This window comes from Salarias fasciatus, chromosome 10 (assembly GCF_902148845.1).
Source record: "Salarias fasciatus chromosome 10, fSalaFa1.1, whole genome shotgun sequence".
In the NCBI taxonomy this organism is placed as follows: domain Eukaryota; kingdom Metazoa; phylum Chordata; class Actinopteri; order Blenniiformes; family Blenniidae; genus Salarias; species Salarias fasciatus.
Window position 1 is genome coordinate 25,057,959 of NC_043754.1, and position 17,399 is coordinate 25,075,357.

The 17,399-nt window shown below is 51.6% G+C and overlaps 3 protein-coding genes across 6 annotated transcripts in view; 2 read left to right on the forward strand and 1 right to left on the reverse strand.

The window, feature by feature from the left end:
* The first annotated feature begins 907 nt into the window (after positions 1-907).
* alkbh4 (alkB homolog 4, lysine demthylase) lies at positions 908-3,868 on the forward strand. 2 transcript variants are annotated; one of them, XM_030101062.1, is made up of 3 exons: positions 908-1,030; positions 1,765-1,841; positions 2,373-3,868. In XM_030101062.1, exons 2-3 carry the CDS (start codon positions 1,794-1,796, stop codon positions 2,889-2,891), a joined length of 567 nt encoding a protein of 188 aa, XP_029956922.1. In that variant the 5' UTR covers positions 908-1,030; positions 1,765-1,793; the 3' UTR covers positions 2,892-3,868. The 2 variants fall into 2 exon arrangements, with proteins under 2 accessions (XP_029956922.1, XP_029956921.1); XM_030101061.1 differs by having other exon boundaries at positions 909-1,030; positions 1,653-1,841.
* Positions 3,869-4,066: 198 nt separating this feature from the next.
* LOC115395254 (E3 ubiquitin-protein ligase CBL-like) lies at positions 4,067-15,853 on the forward strand. 2 transcript variants are annotated; one of them, XM_030100699.1, is made up of 16 exons: positions 4,067-4,215; positions 4,471-4,648; positions 7,327-7,574; positions 7,981-8,127; positions 8,215-8,371; positions 8,581-8,702; positions 8,777-8,914; positions 9,874-9,961; positions 10,074-10,205; positions 10,414-10,623; positions 10,698-10,799; positions 10,875-11,182; positions 11,272-11,421; positions 13,248-13,351; positions 13,475-13,666; positions 13,975-15,853. In XM_030100699.1, the coding sequence occupies exons 2-16, from the start codon at positions 4,505-4,507 to the stop codon at positions 14,331-14,333; spliced, it is 2,601 nt and encodes an 866-aa protein (XP_029956559.1). In that variant the 5' UTR covers positions 4,067-4,215; positions 4,471-4,504; the 3' UTR covers positions 14,334-15,853. The 2 variants fall into 2 exon arrangements, with proteins under 2 accessions (XP_029956559.1, XP_029956560.1); XM_030100700.1 differs by having other exon boundaries at positions 4,076-4,215; positions 4,380-4,648.
* A 138-nt stretch (positions 15,854-15,991) lies between these two features.
* The window catches only part of mcama (melanoma cell adhesion molecule a), a 35,534-nt gene continuing 34,126 nt past the window's right edge, over positions 15,992-17,399 (reverse strand). For both annotated transcript variants that reach the window (XM_030100702.1, XM_030100701.1), the window contains exon 15: positions 15,992-17,364. In XM_030100702.1, coding sequence (XP_029956562.1) covers positions 17,362-17,364 — 3 coding nt within the window. In that variant the 3' untranslated portion in view covers positions 15,992-17,361. The remainder of the gene's footprint in view (positions 17,365-17,399) is intronic.

Genomic DNA, 17,399 nt, shown 5'->3' on the forward strand with positions numbered 1-17,399 from the left:
GTTTCCCCCAGTGGTTTAATCAATAAGTTTTCCTCCAGACCAGCTGTTCTGTGAAGCTTCTCAGAAGATGGAGTATTAAGAAAAATACAGAGTGACGTAATGAAGTCAAATGTTTGGATTACAGTACTGAGGTTTTCTCCTCATTCTTACAGTTGTCAGCTGTAATTATTCAGCTTTATATTTGACTTCTAAACCATGTTTGGTACCTTGTGTGAGCCACATCTGTTCATTTACATAACATTCTCAGGATTGATCTGTTTTTTGTTTGTTTTTTTTTTTGTATTTTATACTGTCTGTTTTGTAGATTTTTATTGTAATGAGATGTTCAGTGATTTTTAGTTGTATTTCTAGTTTTAATTTTACTTCGGTGTTTCAGTTTATTTAAAACCTAAAATAAAGAAATTGAAATGTTTACAGTAAATACATTTAATTTAGGTTTATTGTTACTTTTAGTGGTTCTATGACATTCAATACTTCAGTTTAATAAGTCACTTTTAATATTCAGTGTAAATCAGTCCCAAGCGTCACTGATAAGTTGACTTGAATACCATTTCAGATCATAAACCACAGATGGGTGAAAACATAGCTGGTGTCTAAAAGGATGCAGCACAGACCACTGCAGCGCAGAACCAATGTTCCTGTGAATAAATGCAAAAACATGCAAAAACTTTACATTGACACATCAAATAGCATGAAAAGAGCACAAAAATAATATAATCTGACATAGAAGTCCAATCACGAATGTATCAAAATACTTTAAAAAAATATACAGAACAACTTTCTTCAGGGTTTAAGTTTGGAATCAGATTATTGTGACTGGTTGAGTTGACATCGTAGCTCCAGCAGGTGGCGGTGTGGATTCATACTGCGAGCAAAGCTGCTGCGACCAGTAGAAGAAGGAGGCGGAAGAGGAAAGATGGCGGAGCGCAGCAGCCGGGACATGACAACATGCGCATGTAAAGGCATCAGGACGTGTTTAATCTGCGAGAGCTTCAAGGAGGCGGTTCAGCCGGCGTCGTGTGAACCAAAGGTATCAGATGTGACTGAGAAGTGTGTTTTATATGTCCGTTTTCAGCTGTTTATGAGCACAGCCTTTTACGAAGCGACTCTGGGCGAGCTACGGAAGCTCTGATGGGACAGTTCGTTCTCATGTTGACAGTCGGCATTGCACATGATATTTTGATATGTATGTTCATTAAAATTCCTCTTTACTAAACCATTATAAAACGTGTAGTGCTGTGAATGAGAGTGAGCAATAGGAAAACATACATAAAATAAGGAAAAAGAGCAACAGGAAAGATATTCCACCTAATGATATTGCTGATATGATATTTATTAACAGGGTATGTTGAGAACTACACGTCCGAAGACAGGAGTACAATTATAAACTAGAGTCCTTTAAAAAGTATTACTTCACACAACATTGTCAGCATTTTATTTTTTTGTTTACATTTATTCATTTCTGAATCTGCTGTTGTTCTTCTGGCTGTTTCAGCACATTATTGTTGTGGCTTTTGAGGATTATTGTTTCGTGCGTGCGTGTGTGTGTGTGTGTGTGTGTGTGTGTGTGTGTGTGTGTGTGTGTGTGTGTGTGTGTGTGTGTGTGTGTGTGTGTGTGTGTGTGTGTGTGTGTGTGTGTGTTTTCTATGAAGAAGGTGCATCATTTTGTCTACGATCCTGAAACAAGACTTGCCTCCAGCGACCATGACCAGGCCGCGTCCTTTCTCTTTCCTGGTGTCTTTTTATGGGACAACTTCATCACAGAGGAGGAAGAGAATGAGCTGATCAGCTGGATGGACCGGGAGGTGTGGAATCCGTCGCAGTCTGGTCGAAGGAAACAGGTCAGACCAAACATATAGCATCATTTTTAGACTGGAAAATTCTAATTTGTTGTCACAGGAAGGATTTTGGATAGCGCCCTCTGCTGTCAGCTGTGAGCTCACTGAGCCTTCTGTCCATCCAGCCTCTTATTATTATTATTATTATTATAGGAAAAACACAGGGACAGTCACGGACTCTCAGCTTTAGAATCAGCACCTGCGTTGGACAAATGAAGGAATGTGCCAAAGTGCACACAGTTATCCCTCAGTGCAGTCGGCTCGCTCTTTGTTGGGAAAAACACTTTTGCCTGGATTGATTGTGGACTGATGAATCAAAAGGCAACAGACAATCTGTTTCAGCAGCAGAAGCATGTACGCTCATGTCAGTAACATCGAGGAGAATCTCAGACCGTTTATTGACCCCTTAAAAATCATACACATATCAGAAATTTCAATGAATGCAGATAAAAGAAATATTGAATTTTTAACTGAATAGTTATGAACTGAAGTTTATATGTCAATATTGATCGCTGGTCTCTGATGTCGTTTCAGGATTTTGGTCCGAAGGTGAACTTTAAGAAAAGAAAAGTGCGTTTGGGAAGCTTCAGCGGGCTCCCCGCTTTGAGCCGGGCCCTGGTAGTGAGGATGCAGCGCGAGCCGAGCCTGGCGGGCTTCGAGCCGGTGGAGCAGTGTAACCTGGACTACCACCCGGAGCGAGGCGCGGCCATCGAGCCGCACCTGGACGACTCCTGGCTGTGGGGGGAGCGTCTGGTCACCGTCAACATGCTGTCCGACACCACGCTCACCATGTCGCTCCCCGCCGAGGGGGAGGGAGCGGGGGAGGGGGAGGTCCGCGTCGCCGTTCGCCTGCCTCGCAGGTGTTTGGTCATGCTGCACGGTGAGGCGCGGCACCGGTGGAAACACGCCATTCACAGGGAGGACATTCAGCGGCGCAGGGTGTGCAGCACCTACAGGGAGCTGTCTGCAGAGTTCCTCCCTGGAGGGGGGCAGGCCCAGCTGGGCACCCAGCTGCTGGACATCGCTTCGGGCTTTAATGGGACTCCGGTGTGAAGGCTCAGCCGGGGGGTCAGCCCGGCGCTCTGGAGGCTGGAGTATTCACTGATGCCTTGCTTCACCATAAGCCTCCAGAGCTACAAACTTTAAAAGATCTCTTTTTAGATAAAAATAACAGTATTTAACACTATTTTCTCAATAAAATTCTTTCAGTGGAGATTTGATGAAGCTGAAGATCTCATTCGTTTCAGCTCTTGTCTTGATTCCAAACCTTTTTCTTTTGCCGTTGGCGACCTGCTGCACCAGCTGATCCACAGCCCCCCTAAAACTAAAACACTCCTCGCTTCCTCGCTGTCTCACACCATAAAGTAAAAAAACTGATTGTTCATAAAGCTTCACTTCACTGTTTGCAGACACTTTTACAACAGAGTCACTGCTTGTGATTAATAATTAACTGGCAGCTGTTGAGGTGTGAGAACTGTGCTGATCGGACTGTCACTTTAACTGTCTTCTGCTCTCTTTAAATATGCACTTCTGTAATTTGTAGTTGCTCAGGTTTAAAAGTCTTTCTGCTAAGTATTTAAAAAAGTGAACCATTCTCTTCCTGTGTGACTTTCTGGCTGCATCACTCCTTTCAGTGTCAGCACTGCACTGAGAGAGATACAGTGGCCACCACCATCGGTCGACCATGATCGATCAGATCCAAGGCACAGGCAGCGCCTTTACTTTGATTTCAACAGCACTTTTACCTAGTCATGTTAATAACATGTTGCAAAATACTCCTCCAGTTGTTGTTGGTGTTTAGGTTTTTTTTTTTGGGTTGTTTATAATAAAAAAAAAATGACAATGAAAATTAAATTGCAAAGGAGTGCATCCTTATATTTGAGGAATGTGGAATTGTGATTGAAAGCCACAAAATTTTCCATTGTCGAAAATCTGTCTTCACTACTGACAGGATTTGCTCTAAAAATCCTTTTTTTATACCCAGTATTCTACTAACATCTTGCCAATTGGCTAAAATAAGAAAAAAAAAACACTATTCCTGCTTGATATTTTAGTCCCATAAATTTTAAATTCATCAATACATTTTCACCATAATGACAAAATGCCTCTGCTTTCCTGTAAATAAAATGTTTTAAGTGATTGCATCCTTTATTTACAGATTTGAACAGAAAACGGTGACTTTTATTGTCACGGCCTCTCACTTCCGGTTAGGAGCTTTTACTGTGAAGGCGGCAGCCGGACATCCGGTTCCGCTTGCACTCAACCTGTTTGTTTTTCCTCCCTGTGAGGCTCATTAAGTGTCTCCCAAAAGCTCCGGGAGGGCTGCTGAGAACCGTCCCCGGGAGGAGTGAGGCGGCTTCGGCTCCAGGAACACCGAGTACGTCCCGTCGTCGCTTTTTTCCGGTCGGTTAAAACAGCGGAGAGGCTTTTTTTTTTTTTCTTGTCATGTCGCTCGCTAGCTTAGCCGCCGCTGCGACGTCCAGTTTTCACACAGCAGCCTTTTTGTTCAGACGCTCTGTTAACTCCGCTCTGTCCGTCCAGACCGCGTTCAGACACCCGTCCGGAACCCCGTGTGCTTGTCCATTCACCGGCCGCTCTCTCTGTGTGTCGCCCCCCCGCTCCTCGCCTCCAGCTCCGGGGCTAACCCCCGGTCACCGACCGACTTAATGGCCGGAAATCCGAGGAGGGGCGCCGGTCTGATCGGCCTGATGAAGGACGCCTTTCAGCCCCACCAGCAGCCTCTGCAGCCGCACCAGCCCGCCGTGGTTGACAAGAAGATGGTGGAGAAATGCTGGAAGCTCATGGATAAGGTACTGACCCTGTTCCTTCACGTGAACCAGCTGAACGGGGCTCTCTGCTCTTTTGCAAAACCTTGAACAGGTGCAGATGAAGCTAGTGGTTCTGCACTCCAAGCAGTGACACATTCAGATGCTCCTCCGCCGGTCCCCACCAGTGATCCCCAATATCTTTTAATACGTCATTAATATGTGATGTGTTCTTCCATGCAGTTCATGAATCAGCTATAACCTTACCAGCCTTTATTCTTTTAATCTGCAATGTCCCTCCCCATTTTACACAATGCTGAAGATCCCTGTATTGATCATGATATGCTGAGCATGTTTACCTAATGGTTTTCGTGTGTGTGTGTGTGTGTGTGTGTGTGTACACACTGATGATGGTGCACAAACCTGCTCCAGTGTTTTTAAAGCGTTCCGATCGCTGCGTCTGCCAGAGATTGTCTTGTGATTGCCACGGTGACACACTCTTTGTCCAGAAGAGGAGACATGTCAGACAGCTCTATAAAAATGTACATTTGCCTGATTGTGGATTTGTTAGACTCCTGGAATAGATCAGTGCCCCCGATGCTTCATCTAATTGGGATCGTTCCCAGTGAATTGGGTCACATTCGTGTCCCTGGGAGGACACTCTATATTTAGTGTGAGAGATCAGAAAAGCCGTGCATTAGAAAACGCTCCGGTCAGTGTGTTTTCTCCTCCGCAGTCGGTTTTAACGGAGACAGGCGTGACGGAGCGAAGAGATGGAGAGACAAGAGCTCACGACATATTAAATCAGAGGTGCTGTGGCTAGAAGAGAGGCGGCATCAGATAAAGAGTGCAATATAACCGCGGCGTGATGGAGCATGCCGAGATGAGGCTGCCTGCTGCGCACCTGTAATATCCGTCCCAGTGTCATATAGAACATGACGGTCAGTCCAGCTTTTCAATCTAAATCCAACAGTGGTGGTTCTGTGTGTACCGGTACTTTTCGCTCATACACTTCTCACATAATCTCTTATTAAATGATGCATACATTATGAAATGCATGTGATCATTGGTTAAGTCATGTCAATACTGTTCAAGGGCTGCCACAGCTAACATCCTCCACCACCTCCTCACCCTAACCCTCATTCTCTGCTGCCACATCAGAGCCACCTCCCTGTCCTCCTCCCTTCTATCCTGAAGCCCCCTCCCAGCTCGCCCTGTCCTCCCGCCTGACCGCTGGTCCATTATCTCTCCTCAGCACACCTCTAAACCATCTCAACCTGGCTTCTGTCGGTCAGTCTGAAGATCGGTTCCACTTTAGCCGTCCTTCTGTGTCCATTTTTAATCTCGCCCAGCCTGCGGCCTCTCAAAGAGGATCTCGGCATCTTCGTCCTCCAGCAGAGAAGCATGTCAGCAGTCCTCAGATGTTCAGGAAGGAGTGTGTGAACTAAAAGCTTTTCCACCTGCTTTCTTCTGACTCTGGGAACATTTAGCAAACCTCTTTCCGAGGACCTCAGAAAAAAATAAATCAGTCTTTATGCTCGAGAGCATTCAAAGCTTCACAGAAGTGGGTCATCTGCAGGACGATGGTAGGAGAAGTTGGAATGTTCCATGGTCTGAGCTGCAGGGAGCGTGGAGATGTGAAATAAGAGGCTCCAGGATGGAGCTTTGAGGAACCTCACAAGGGATTTTCATTCGCTCAGATTAAATTTTTTTTAATCAGTTTAATGCAGCGCGAGAAATTCCCGGACCAGTCTTTTGGGGAAGTATGTTGTTGACAGCAGCACTCTGTTCCAGCAACACGTGAACTCCAGACGTGTCTCTGCTCATGTACATCCTGACACTCTGCCAAGAATTTGAAAACATTTGTTTTCTGTGGTTTTAAGCGACTTCTGCAACAGCAACTCCTACATTTACACAGTTAGAAATAAGCAGAGTAAATCCACTTTATTCCAGCAAAACCTGCTCCTGGACGTCAGGTGGGATCAAACTAGAGCAGAGTGTCGCTGTGTGTGTGTGAAGCTTTAAACGAGCCTTCGGGCTGTAAACCACAGCCGGAGCCGTCGCAGTAAAGTTAATACCGCTGCTGTTCGTCTGATAAACCACTTCTCAGAAGCATGAGTTACAATAACCAGTAAAGTTGTGATGATTCTGTTATAGTGGATATGTTCTCCGTCTGCTCGTCAGCCTCCGGTTTACCGGTCGCTCGGTGTGTTGTTTGAAGGACGGACTCGGTTTTCTGGTGTCTGGAAGCTCAGAATGGGCCGACGGTTTTTTTGAGTGGCCTCTGAAGAAGTACGACTTTCACTTCCTGTGAGGAGATCTATTATTAAAGCCGTGTCGCACAGCGTGGAAGAGCCTCTATTCTGAGCATGGCTTATGAAGCAGTTTATACTGATGATCATTTTCTTATCTTTCCGGCCCCAACCAGAGCAGCCGGGATCAGTAGTCCCAGTCTAAACGGAGTGTAGGTGACGGTGACGAGCGGCCACATTCATCACCGATCCTCCATAATCACACCTGCACCGTCTGACCCGTTGTTGTGAAATGTGTGAGGCATTGTTAATCCCGAGGGTGAGAGTGTTTTTGGATTAACGCCCTGCCGTGCGGCGGCACCTCGGCAGTGTGTGGCCTCCGCCGGGGCTCAGCTGACGCTTATCTGCTGTCCTGCCACCTTGCCAGCCGTTCTGAGTGTTCTGTGGTTTTGTTTCTTGCTTCCCGTCCAGGTGGTGCGTCTGTGCCAGAACCCGAAGGTGGCGCTGAAGAACAGCCCGCCCTACATCCTGGACCTGCTGCCCGACACCTACCAGCACCTGCGCACCATCCTGTCCAGGTACGAGGGCAAGATGGAGATCCTGGGCGAGAACGAGTACTTCCGGGTCGTCGTGGAGAACCTGACCAACAAGACCAAGCAGACCATGAGCCTGTTCAAGGAGGCCAAGGAGCGGATGTACGAGGAGAACTCGCAGCCCAGGTAGAGTCCAGAGCGCCTCTCTCTCGCCCTCTCTCTCTCTCGCCCTCTCTCTCTCTCGCCCTCTTTCTCAGCGGCGTCAGGCATCTCAGAGTGTGTTTGATCAGGAACTGATTAAGCTGTTGCAGAGCGGCCCACTTCCTCTGTTTCTCAGAAAGTCCTTACGAGGCGAAAGCTCTTCCTTTTGACGCACCGATTGTAATCAGGAGCTTCCTCATTCGCTGCTCTGCATCGTCAAAGAGGCGCCAGATCACTGTTCAATCTTCCAGATCAAATCTCTGGACGAAGCCTGGCGCTGCAGCTTGAGAACCCCCTCAGGTTCGGTAGAAAGGCGGCGTCCTGGAGGGCCTGTGGCGCCGGCTCTGACCGTCCGAGCCTCACTCCTCCACTCCTGTGTTCTGTCTCTCAGGCGGAACCTCACCAAGCTCTCCCTGATCTTCAGTCACATGCTGGCAGAGCTGAAGGCCATCTTCCCCAACGGCCTGTTTCAGGGCGACAACTTCAGGATCACCAAAGCTGACGCCGCAGAATTTTGGAGAAGGTCGTTCGGGGACAAGTGAGTTTCAGCGTCGGTGCAAACTGAGCACAACACGTGGCATCAGAGTGAAAACACACACTGACACAAACTCCGCCTTGTGTCCAGGACCATCGTGCCGTGGCGGACGTTCCGTCAGGCCCTCCACGAGTTCCACCCCATCAGCTCGGGCCTGGAGGCCATGGCCCTGAAGTCCACCATCGACCTCACCTGCAACGACTACATCTCCGTGTTCGAGTTCGACATCTTCACCCGCCTCTTCCAGGTGAGCCCGGAGCGCCGCCGACACGGGACCGGCGTCACCGACCCGTTCACACCCCAGCCGCAGCGCGACTGGAGCCAGAAGATCAAATACAGCGTTTCTTTTAACAAACCTGGCAATTCTTCTCTGTGTGTGTGTCTGTGTGTGTGTCTGTGTGTGTCTGTGTGTGTGTCTGTGTGTGTCTGTGTGTGTCTGTGTGTGTGTGTGTGTAGCCTTGGTCGTCTCTCTTGAGGAACTGGAACAGCCTGGCCGTCACACACCCGGGCTACATGGCCTTCCTGACCTACGACGAGGTCAAAGCTCGACTTCACAGGTTCATCCACAAACCTGGAAGGTGAGACGCACGCCACGCACGCACGCGCACACACACACACAGTTTGACTGACCCCCACCCGTCCTCCCTCTCAGCTACATCTTCAGGCTGAGCTGCACCCGGCTGGGCCAGTGGGCCATCGGCTACGTGACGGCGGACGGGAACATCCTGCAGACCATCCCCCACAACAAGCCGCTGTTCCAGGCGCTCATCGACGGCTACAGGGAGGGATTGTGAGTCCAGTATCAGCACACTGCTCACACACACACACGTCACGCAGAGCTTCAGTCCGACGCTGCCGTTACACACCGCCGCCTCCAGGTCGGACACACACACACGCACGCACAGGTCGCAACAGGGCTATTGATCTGTGTCCTCTTTACAGAGTGAGCTTGTCGTCCAGAGGTCATTTATGCTTATTTAACTTTTACTTTCTGTTGGAAATCTTCGTGTTTTAACTTGATTTAATTTACATTTTTATCCAGAAAACTTCTCTGCTTCTGCTTTTCATCACACACCACACCCGGTGATATGAAAACGAACTACACCCAACACTGCTGTCGCGATGTGAAGCCTTTTGTTTGGCTGGATTTGTGTGTTTTTCTATCTTTACATGAAGGTCTATTTGTTCTCCCTTGCTTTATTGATTGGTGTTGATGAACCTCCTGCTGCAGCATCAAGATAAGACCCTGTTTATGGAGCGTTTCCAGTGAAAACACGTTTTTTTTATTCTTATTTCAGAAAAAAAAAAGTCACATTGAAACGTTTTGAACACTAAAGAAATGAGGGAAACGGTGTGTTTGTCCTGTCGAGCCACTAGTGGGCGCTGTCTTCACCTGTAATCTTTCTGCATGTTTTGGTCCAGTCGGACCTCGTTTCCACGGCGGCCAGGAGCCACTGAGAACGCTGTGTGTGGAATTCTGGGAGAAAACACAACTTTCTGACTTGGTAGTTTTACCGTTGACAGCCACTCGCTTTAATATTTACATCGTATAGTTCTCTTATTTCACAGCACAAACGGCACCCTCTAGTGGCCCGTCATGAGAACTACATCGCTTTCTTGCGTTTCTGCTTAACAGACAGAATGTATAAACGTGAATCGGCGTGTTTTCTCTGGAACGCTGTCCCCTCGCCGCCACACGGGGGCAGCAGCAGCTGATGGAGCTGGCCTCACCGCTGTGTTCTCTCCTAGCTACCTGTTCCCCGACGGCCGCGCCCAGAACCCGGACCTGACGGGGCTGTGCGAGCCGTCGCCGCAGGACCACATCAAAGTCACGCAGGTCGGCGCTCTTCCCGCTCAGCCAGCCTGGGCAGCGTGTCGGAGTGGATCCAGCTGTTCACGCCTCCTGCTTCCTCTGTCTAACTCCACCCCTCCGCCCGTCCTCCCTGCAGGAGCAGTACGAGCTGTACTGCGAGATGGGCTCCACCTTCCAGCTCTGCAAGATCTGCGCCGAGAACGACAAGGACGTGAAGATCGAGCCGTGCAGACACCTGATGTGCACCTCGTGTCTGACCGCCTGGCAGGTGACGGCCTCCGCCGCCGATGGTTCTCTTCATGTCTCTTCATGTTCTGTCTGAAGTTGGGGCTGTCATTAGAGAACCAGCAGCTCCCTCTAGTGGCATCGCAGCGACGTTCACTTCTACGGCTCAGTTCCTACTGAAGGCACTGAAACCTGCTGGGATTATGAGACGCTCCCTGTGTTTCGGGTGTGTGTGTGCGTGTGTGTCTCAGGAGTCGGAGGGTCAGGGCTGCCCGTTCTGCCGCTGTGAGATCAAAGGCACGGAGCCCATCGTGGTGGACCCCTTCCACCCGAAGGCGGGCGGCGCCTCCTTCGCCGGGTTCCAGGCAGCGGGCAGAGCGGAGGCGGCGGGCGGCGAGGAGGACGAGGACGAGCGGCTGGAGGACCAGAGCCTGGTCATGAGCAGGCTGGCCTGCTCCAAGGTCGGTTCCCGTCGCCGCGCGGCGCCCGTTACCCGTTCTGACGGCCGGGGTCACTGACTGTCTGGGCGGTGCAGGTGGAGCGGCCCCCGTCTCCGGTGTCCCAGCTGCCCCCGGTGCCCCCGCGGCTCGACCTGCTGCAGCAGAGGGCGTCCGGCTCCCAGGGCGCCGCGGCCAAGGTGAGCGGGACGGGAGGCTCCCCGGGTTTGAGGGTGGAGGTCTGGATCTCCGTCCTCTGCTCTGCTTCCTCGCAGATGGGCGCCACGCACCGGGACAAGCCGCTGCCGCTGCCCCCCGCCCTGAGGGAGCTGCCCCCGCCCCCGCCCCCGGAGCGCCCCTCGCTGGCCGGCCCGGACTCCCGGCTCCAGAGGAGGCCGCTGCCCTCCACCCCCGACCAGCCCGCCTGGGCCTCCAACTACATGGTGCCGCGCCCCCCCACCAAGGCCCCGGGGGGTCCCGGGGGCCCCGCGGCCCCGGCCTCCAGCCCGCAGGGCAACGGGGCCGTCGGGGACCCGGCCAAGCCGCAGGCGGCCACCAACGCCATCTACTGCCTGGCTGCGAGGTACGGGGCGGGGAGGGGGCGGGGAGGGGGCGGGGCTGGGACCCCCGGCGCCGCTGGGCTCCTCTGACCCGTCGCCTTGTGACCGGCAGGTCTCTGTCGGCGTCCGCGGAGAAGGCGCCGTCCGACTGCGAGGAGAACGAGTACATGAGCCCCACCTCGCTGCCGGCCCCCGGCGGCCCCTGGGCCGGCACGGGCGCCGCGGTGCCGCCGCCGCCACCGGGGGGCCACCCGGACACCAGGTAGGCCCCGCCCCCTCACCTCTGACCTCTGTCTGCTGAGCCGAGCCGTTTGGAGCCGCAGCGCCTCAGGAAGACGTCCGAGTTCAGATTAAGGCGCCACCATTAATCGATTTTGAACCGTAACCGACTTTTTGGGTTAAGACCATGTTAAAAACGCTGATATCGTTCGTGAACGAGTTCGGCTTTTCACATGAACGCGTCCTTTTTGGAGCCTCTAGGCCACCGTAGTTTCTCCGGCCCGTCTCATCACGTCATAACAGAAGTGTGTGCTGCCTTCGCTCAGCGTCTGGTAACCAACAACAACAAGCATGGCTGCTGCCGGAGAAGTTACGTTTGCTCAGGGAAGTGAAGTTTTAGGCTGAGTTCATACCGACTTGGGCATCCAGATCGACCTCGGACCTCCTCAAAGCGGCCCCGGCTCCACCCAAAAGTAGATCAACCCAATGTGAAAAAGGTGTTCACACTGTGGCTCCCGGCTCGACCGTGGGCCGCTACGTCAGGTCGAGCCAAATACCTTCGGTGTGACACAGTTTCTGCTGTTCATTGATTTTTGTTCAGGTAAGGCCAGAGGGAAACTGACTGCAGCATGTTACCTGAACCTGCCTGCCTCCCTCACCTGACCGGCTGGCTGACAAACTAACTGACTGAGATTTATTTTACGTTGCAGGGAATTTTTCTTTTGCAAAAAGTGACTTTATTCATTCTATTTTTTGTTTAAAGTAAGAACAGGGACCTGGAGTGTGTTAAGATGAGGCGCTCTTAATCCCAGGGGATTCTTGTTTATTTGCAACAGAATTAAGTTGACTGGCAATAAGGATGCATATTTGAGACTGATTGTTCACTTTGGATTTTATATTTGACAGTTTTGCACTATTCAGTCAGTAACGTGACCAGGGACCAGGGATTTGTTGAATCCAAACAGAGAAAATAAGGTTCAGTAAAAGACATTCAAAGTACTTTATTCACTTTTTTTTTTTTTACAAAAATTCGTAATCGTAATGGAAAAATCGGGTTTAAGAGAAAATAATCGGGATTATATTTTTAGGCACAATGGAGCAGCCCTGCTGCAGACCCTCAATGTCTCTGTAGTGGTTTCACCTGTGAGCCGCTGGAGCTGTGGAAGTATCGACGACCAATGTTTGATCAGTTTTACCCGTTTTTACACTTTTGACTTCTAGTTATTTCTCGTTTTTAGTTTTTTACTGTGAGAATTTTTCAGCTTTGTGGTTATTGGAAGTGTTATTCCTCTTAGGTATGTTTGATTCTGTTCTTCCCTTTTTCACACCGATTGGAGACATTTTAGCATTTTTTGGGGCATTTTTGCCATTTTAGTTTGAACCGTATTACCTGCTTCTACCTTCTGTCAGCCATTTTTAACCATGAGAAATTAATTATTTTGTAAAAAGTACAAGAAAAATAAACGTTTTTTTTTTAAATACATTAAATTTTCTGAAAGCTGTTAGAGCAGCTCAAGGAAGTCACCTATTTGAAGCATTAATTTTTTTCATCCAGTAGGAGGCGCCACAGTCTCATCCAGCTCCTGGCCTCAGACTCTTCCTCCTTGGTTTTTTTCCTGTTTGAATAATTGAGGGGCTGTAGTGGCGAGGAGACGAAGGCGGCTGGTTCAAAGCCCGGAGAAGTGATGAAATGCAGAATAAAAATACATCTGAGCTCCAGCGAGCCGCGATCCGGAGCGCTCTGCAGACCCGAGTCATTCCTGTGCGATGTGGAGCAGCGCTGAGCAGGGCGTGTTTAGATCTGGGTCTGTAGTGAATAGTTACAGGACCACTTCCTGTCTGCTGACCACTTCCTGTCTGGGCCCACAGCGAGGCGGGGGACAGTGACTCGGAGGACCCCCAGGTGTACGAGTCCATGTGTAACATCCAGAGCCAGGCCGCCTCCTCGGACACCGCGCAGGCCTCGGATTACGGTAACGCTCCTCCACACCGGGGGTGTCCAACATGAAGCCCGTGGGCCCAAACGGGCCTGCAGGACGCTCGACTTCGGCCCGCCAAGCAAACGGCGAGGATTCAAACTGAGCTGTGTTTTTCAGACCACCCTCCCCCTCCTCTGGCGGCGGCGGCCTCTCAGGACAGGCAGGAGGACGCCATCCTGGAGGACGTGTACGAATACGACTGTCCCAGACCGGCGGCCCCCCCGGCCCCCACCAGGAGGACGCTGTCCGACATGAGCGGCCCGTCGGCAGCCTTCAGCGGCCTCAGCGTGGACGCGGCGCTGGACTCCAGTGAGTACGCCTCGTCCTGACCGGCGGACGAGTCCAGATGGTCAGCCGTCTCAGGGCGGACGCAGGCCACACTCAGATGTCCTCCAGCGTGGACACGACCAGCCGCATCCAAGCAGCTCTTGGCAGAGATTCCCCCAAACGTTCCAAGGAAGGAGGAAAAAAAAGGGAAACGTGGTTTTGGCATCAAAAAACAGCTAAAGTAACAGATTGGAGAGAAATGTAGAAACGGTTTCAGAGGCGAGTCGAGGCCCCGATTCAGCCGGTTCTCCAGAGGTTCCCCCCCTGACTCCGCTGTCCTCTGCTTCCAGGTCTGTTTGTGGCGGGCGTCGACCCCGAGCGCCCCCCCAAGCCCCTCCCCCGTCGAGCCAACTCGGACCGCCGGCCCCGGCCCCTGAACCGGGACCTCTCCGCCCCGCTGCCGGAGCTGCCGGGCCCCTCCTCCCCCGTGCTCCCCCCTCACCCCCCGCCGGCCCCCCTGGTTGCCGCCGCCGCCACCGCCGGGGGGAGCCCCGCCCTGAACGGCGAGATCGAGTGCCTGATGTCTCAGGGCTACTCCATCCAGGACATCCAGAAGGCGCTGATGATCGCCCAGAACAACCTGGAGACGGCCAAGAACATCCTGCGAGAGTTCGTGTCCATCCCGCCGGCGCCGCACATCGCCACATAGTCGCTCCAGCCCGGCTCCGCGGCACGCCCCCCCGCGGGGGCCCCGGTGTCCAGGTCATACCACCACAGCCACAGTCAGCAGAGCGAACAGCGGCCGGCAGGAGTTGGCGTTGGTCCGTCTCCTGCCTGATATGACCTGAACGCCAGGAGAGCCAGAAGCCCCCCCCCCCCCCCCGGCTCCTGTCCCCGCCGCTGCTGTGCAGCCGCCCCACCCCCGGTGCTTTTATCAGCTTCTCGCTAAACCTGGCGGCGTCGGGAAACGTAGCTTCGGGAGCCGGCGGGCCGAGCGGCGCTCTGTGAACGTGGAGTGGACAGCGTGGCAGCGTCTCCTCCAGTGAAATAACCAGTTTGATGTTTAACGTGTCGTGCCGTGTGTCAGACTAACATGAACTAACGTTTCATCAGGAGGCGCGCTCTCTCTCTCTCTCTCTCTCTCTCTCGATGTCTCTCTCTTTTCCGCCGGCTCAGACGGGAGGTCAGTCAGACTGGAGGGACGGGCGCTGAGACGGAGGCGGGACTCGGACTCAGGTACTCACTAACCCGGGACGCCGCAGACGCGCTCCACTGAGCGTCTCGGGTTTCAGCCTCTCAGCAGCTCCTCAGCTGGAAACCCAGAGTTAGAATGAACACATGAACGGAGCTCTGAGGGACCGCGGGACGGGCGGAGTCCCTCCAGTCCGCCGGAACGGAGGGTCGGCCAGTTAAAGGACGGGCGAGACTAACGGTCGGTCGTCCTCCCGGTCCGCGCCGCCGCCTGATGACTCCTGCAGTAGTAAACGTGCCTTCTGTCCATCAAAACCAAAACGCAGCTCTGACCTTCCCTCTGTCAGAAAGGTCAAGGGTCAGGTCACCGGTTAGCTGAACGTGACTCCCGGATTCCTTCAGAGGAGCTAGAAGCTCCCGGCGTTAAATGGATTCCGGTTTACTCCACTAACGACGCTCATGCTGATACTAATGTGTTTACAGCAGGAGTCGGACTGAATGCTGGGAGACGCGGCTCGTCTTCACTCGTCTGGAGTTTCCTGACCGCCGTAGCTTCTCTAACACCCCGGAAACACCCGCTCTCACACACCCTTCCCCTGACCGGACACTGGGCCGCTCAGTCCGCCGTGGCAGGTTCACTTCCTGAGCACTTTAGCGGCCGGTGGGCGTGGCCAGAGCGGCGAGCCGGCTCGGCGTCGCCAGCGCGTGGTGAAAACAGAGCCGAGCGGCCGGTAGACGTGGCCTCAGGTTCCCGTTTCCGCAGCTTTAACCCCCCATCCCGAACCCAAAGCCGAGGCTTCGTCTCAGAGCCGAGTGGACGCTCCTCTTCCTCTTCCTCCACTTTAATCTCATTAACTTGCCTTTTTTCCAGCAGGAACTTGCCTACTACTAAAAAAAACAACTTGTCTCCATTGCTTTGTTGTTGCCAGTGTAGATATGATTTATTTATTGTCTTTTTAATATCCTCTGCATTCATTGTGTTGCCATGTTTTCATGCCTAAGCCATTAAGATTTTTAATTAAACAGTATTTTCTTTAACGTCTGGCCCGCCTTGCTTCCTTCCTTCACGTTCGGGAGCGTCGCCTCCACCTGTGAGCGGAGGCAGGGCGGAGCGCCGGTACCGGCTGGATCCTGCGCCGCTTCCTGTCCGCTCACCGTCACACCAACTCAACACTCAAACTTTTTTTTTTCTCTTTTTTTATTTGGCATTATTTTCTTGCAAAAAATATATAAAAAAAAAAAATGCAAGCATTCAAGAATCACATGTACAGGACTTAATTTACACACATTTAGAAAAGAACCGAACGTAACAGCAGTGTTTGGAGCCGCCTTCTCACAGTCTGGGAGGAAAATGGCGCCCAGCATGGAGCAGGTTCATGACGGAGTCCGACCTGACCTCAAAACCTCAACAGTACTCCTGAGGAAGGAAAAACCAAACCACTGGCTGCCACGTTCACGCTGCAAGTCATCGGGGCAACGTCGCAGTCAACAATATTCACAGAGTGGCCCTGAACGCAGCGTCCCAGTGTCCCTTTGGCCTGATCGGTCTGAAGAAACGGCAGCGAGGAGCTGGACAGAATCAGTGGAAATGCAGTAAAACTGAGGCGCAGGTTGTGGAAAAGCAGTGATACGCTGACGATACAATATTAAATGTTTCAGGCGTCTCACAAAGACTTCAGTCCCAAAACAGATTAAGACTTTCACCCTGAAGGTTTCTCTCAAAAACATTTTAAGACATGGGAAACTTTTATTTACAACAAAGAAAAGGAAAAAAAAAACATTTGGAATTTCTGAATGTGTAATTTTTTTGTCTAATGTAGCTGTTGATGAGAATATAAGGATGAAGCCTTCTTCTTTTCTTAGGTGTTTTGGAAGTTGAAGTCCTCGCTGCATTTATTTTTAAAAATAGAAAGAACCTCAAACATGAACAAGTCTTTTTGTTCTAACGAGTGGAAACACTGGGACGCTTCAGGAGGAACAGTAGAAACAGAAAACAGCAAAAAAACCAGTAAAATCAAATTCAGTGTATGATGCATTCTCACAGAAAACAAACGGGCACAGCAGAACGCCGAGCCGGTTCGGGACCGGTCGGGACCGGTCGGGACCGGTCGGGACCGGTCGGGACCGGTCGGGACCGGCACCGAGCCACACAGCAGGTGGCAGGAGGCGGAGACGGCGTTCACACCGAGCCTCTTCCCGTCCTGAACACCGGTCACCACCAAACGAACATCTGAGTGCCAGAATATCTTAAATAACAAAATATATATAATATTTACACTTTCATTTGGAAAAAAAAAACCAAAAGAAGGAATGAGGGCCGCCGTGCCTCGCTGACCGACGGGAACAAAACCAAGAGGAACATTCACTCAATGCGAGATACACGTCTGTACAGTGTGTGTGTGTGTGTGTGTGTGTGTGTGTGTGTGTTTAAACTGGTGAATACTGCTGGGGGAGTCCAGGACCCCCTGCAGCTCTCAGATCAGTGAGCTGACTGCTGGCTTCATGCGTCCTGCTGGAGGAGAGGAGGAAGAGGAGGGTGGGCTTCTTCACTGCAGGGACAGAGGGGGACACACACACACACACA

Coding starts and splice junctions, on each gene's coding strand:
- LOC115395254 (XM_030100699.1), top strand. CDS start 4,505: ATGGCCGGAAATCCGAGGAGGGGCGCCGGTCTGATCGGCCTGATGAAG. Junction 4,649..7,326: donor GCTGGAAGCTCATGGATAAG/GTACTGACCCTG, acceptor CTTCCCGTCCAG/GTGGTGCGTCTGTGCCAGAA. Junction 13,352..13,474: donor CGCGCAGGCCTCGGATTACG/GTAACGCTCCTC, acceptor TGTGTTTTTCAG/ACCACCCTCCCCCTCCTCTG.
- alkbh4 (XM_030101061.1), top strand. CDS start 917: ATGGCGGAGCGCAGCAGCCGGGACATGACAACATGCGCATGTAAAGGC. Junction 1,031..1,652: donor CGGCGTCGTGTGAACCAAAG/GTATCAGATGTG, acceptor TTTTCTATGAAG/AAGGTGCATCATTTTGTCTA. Junction 1,842..2,372: donor AGTCTGGTCGAAGGAAACAG/GTCAGACCAAAC, acceptor ATGTCGTTTCAG/GATTTTGGTCCGAAGGTGAA.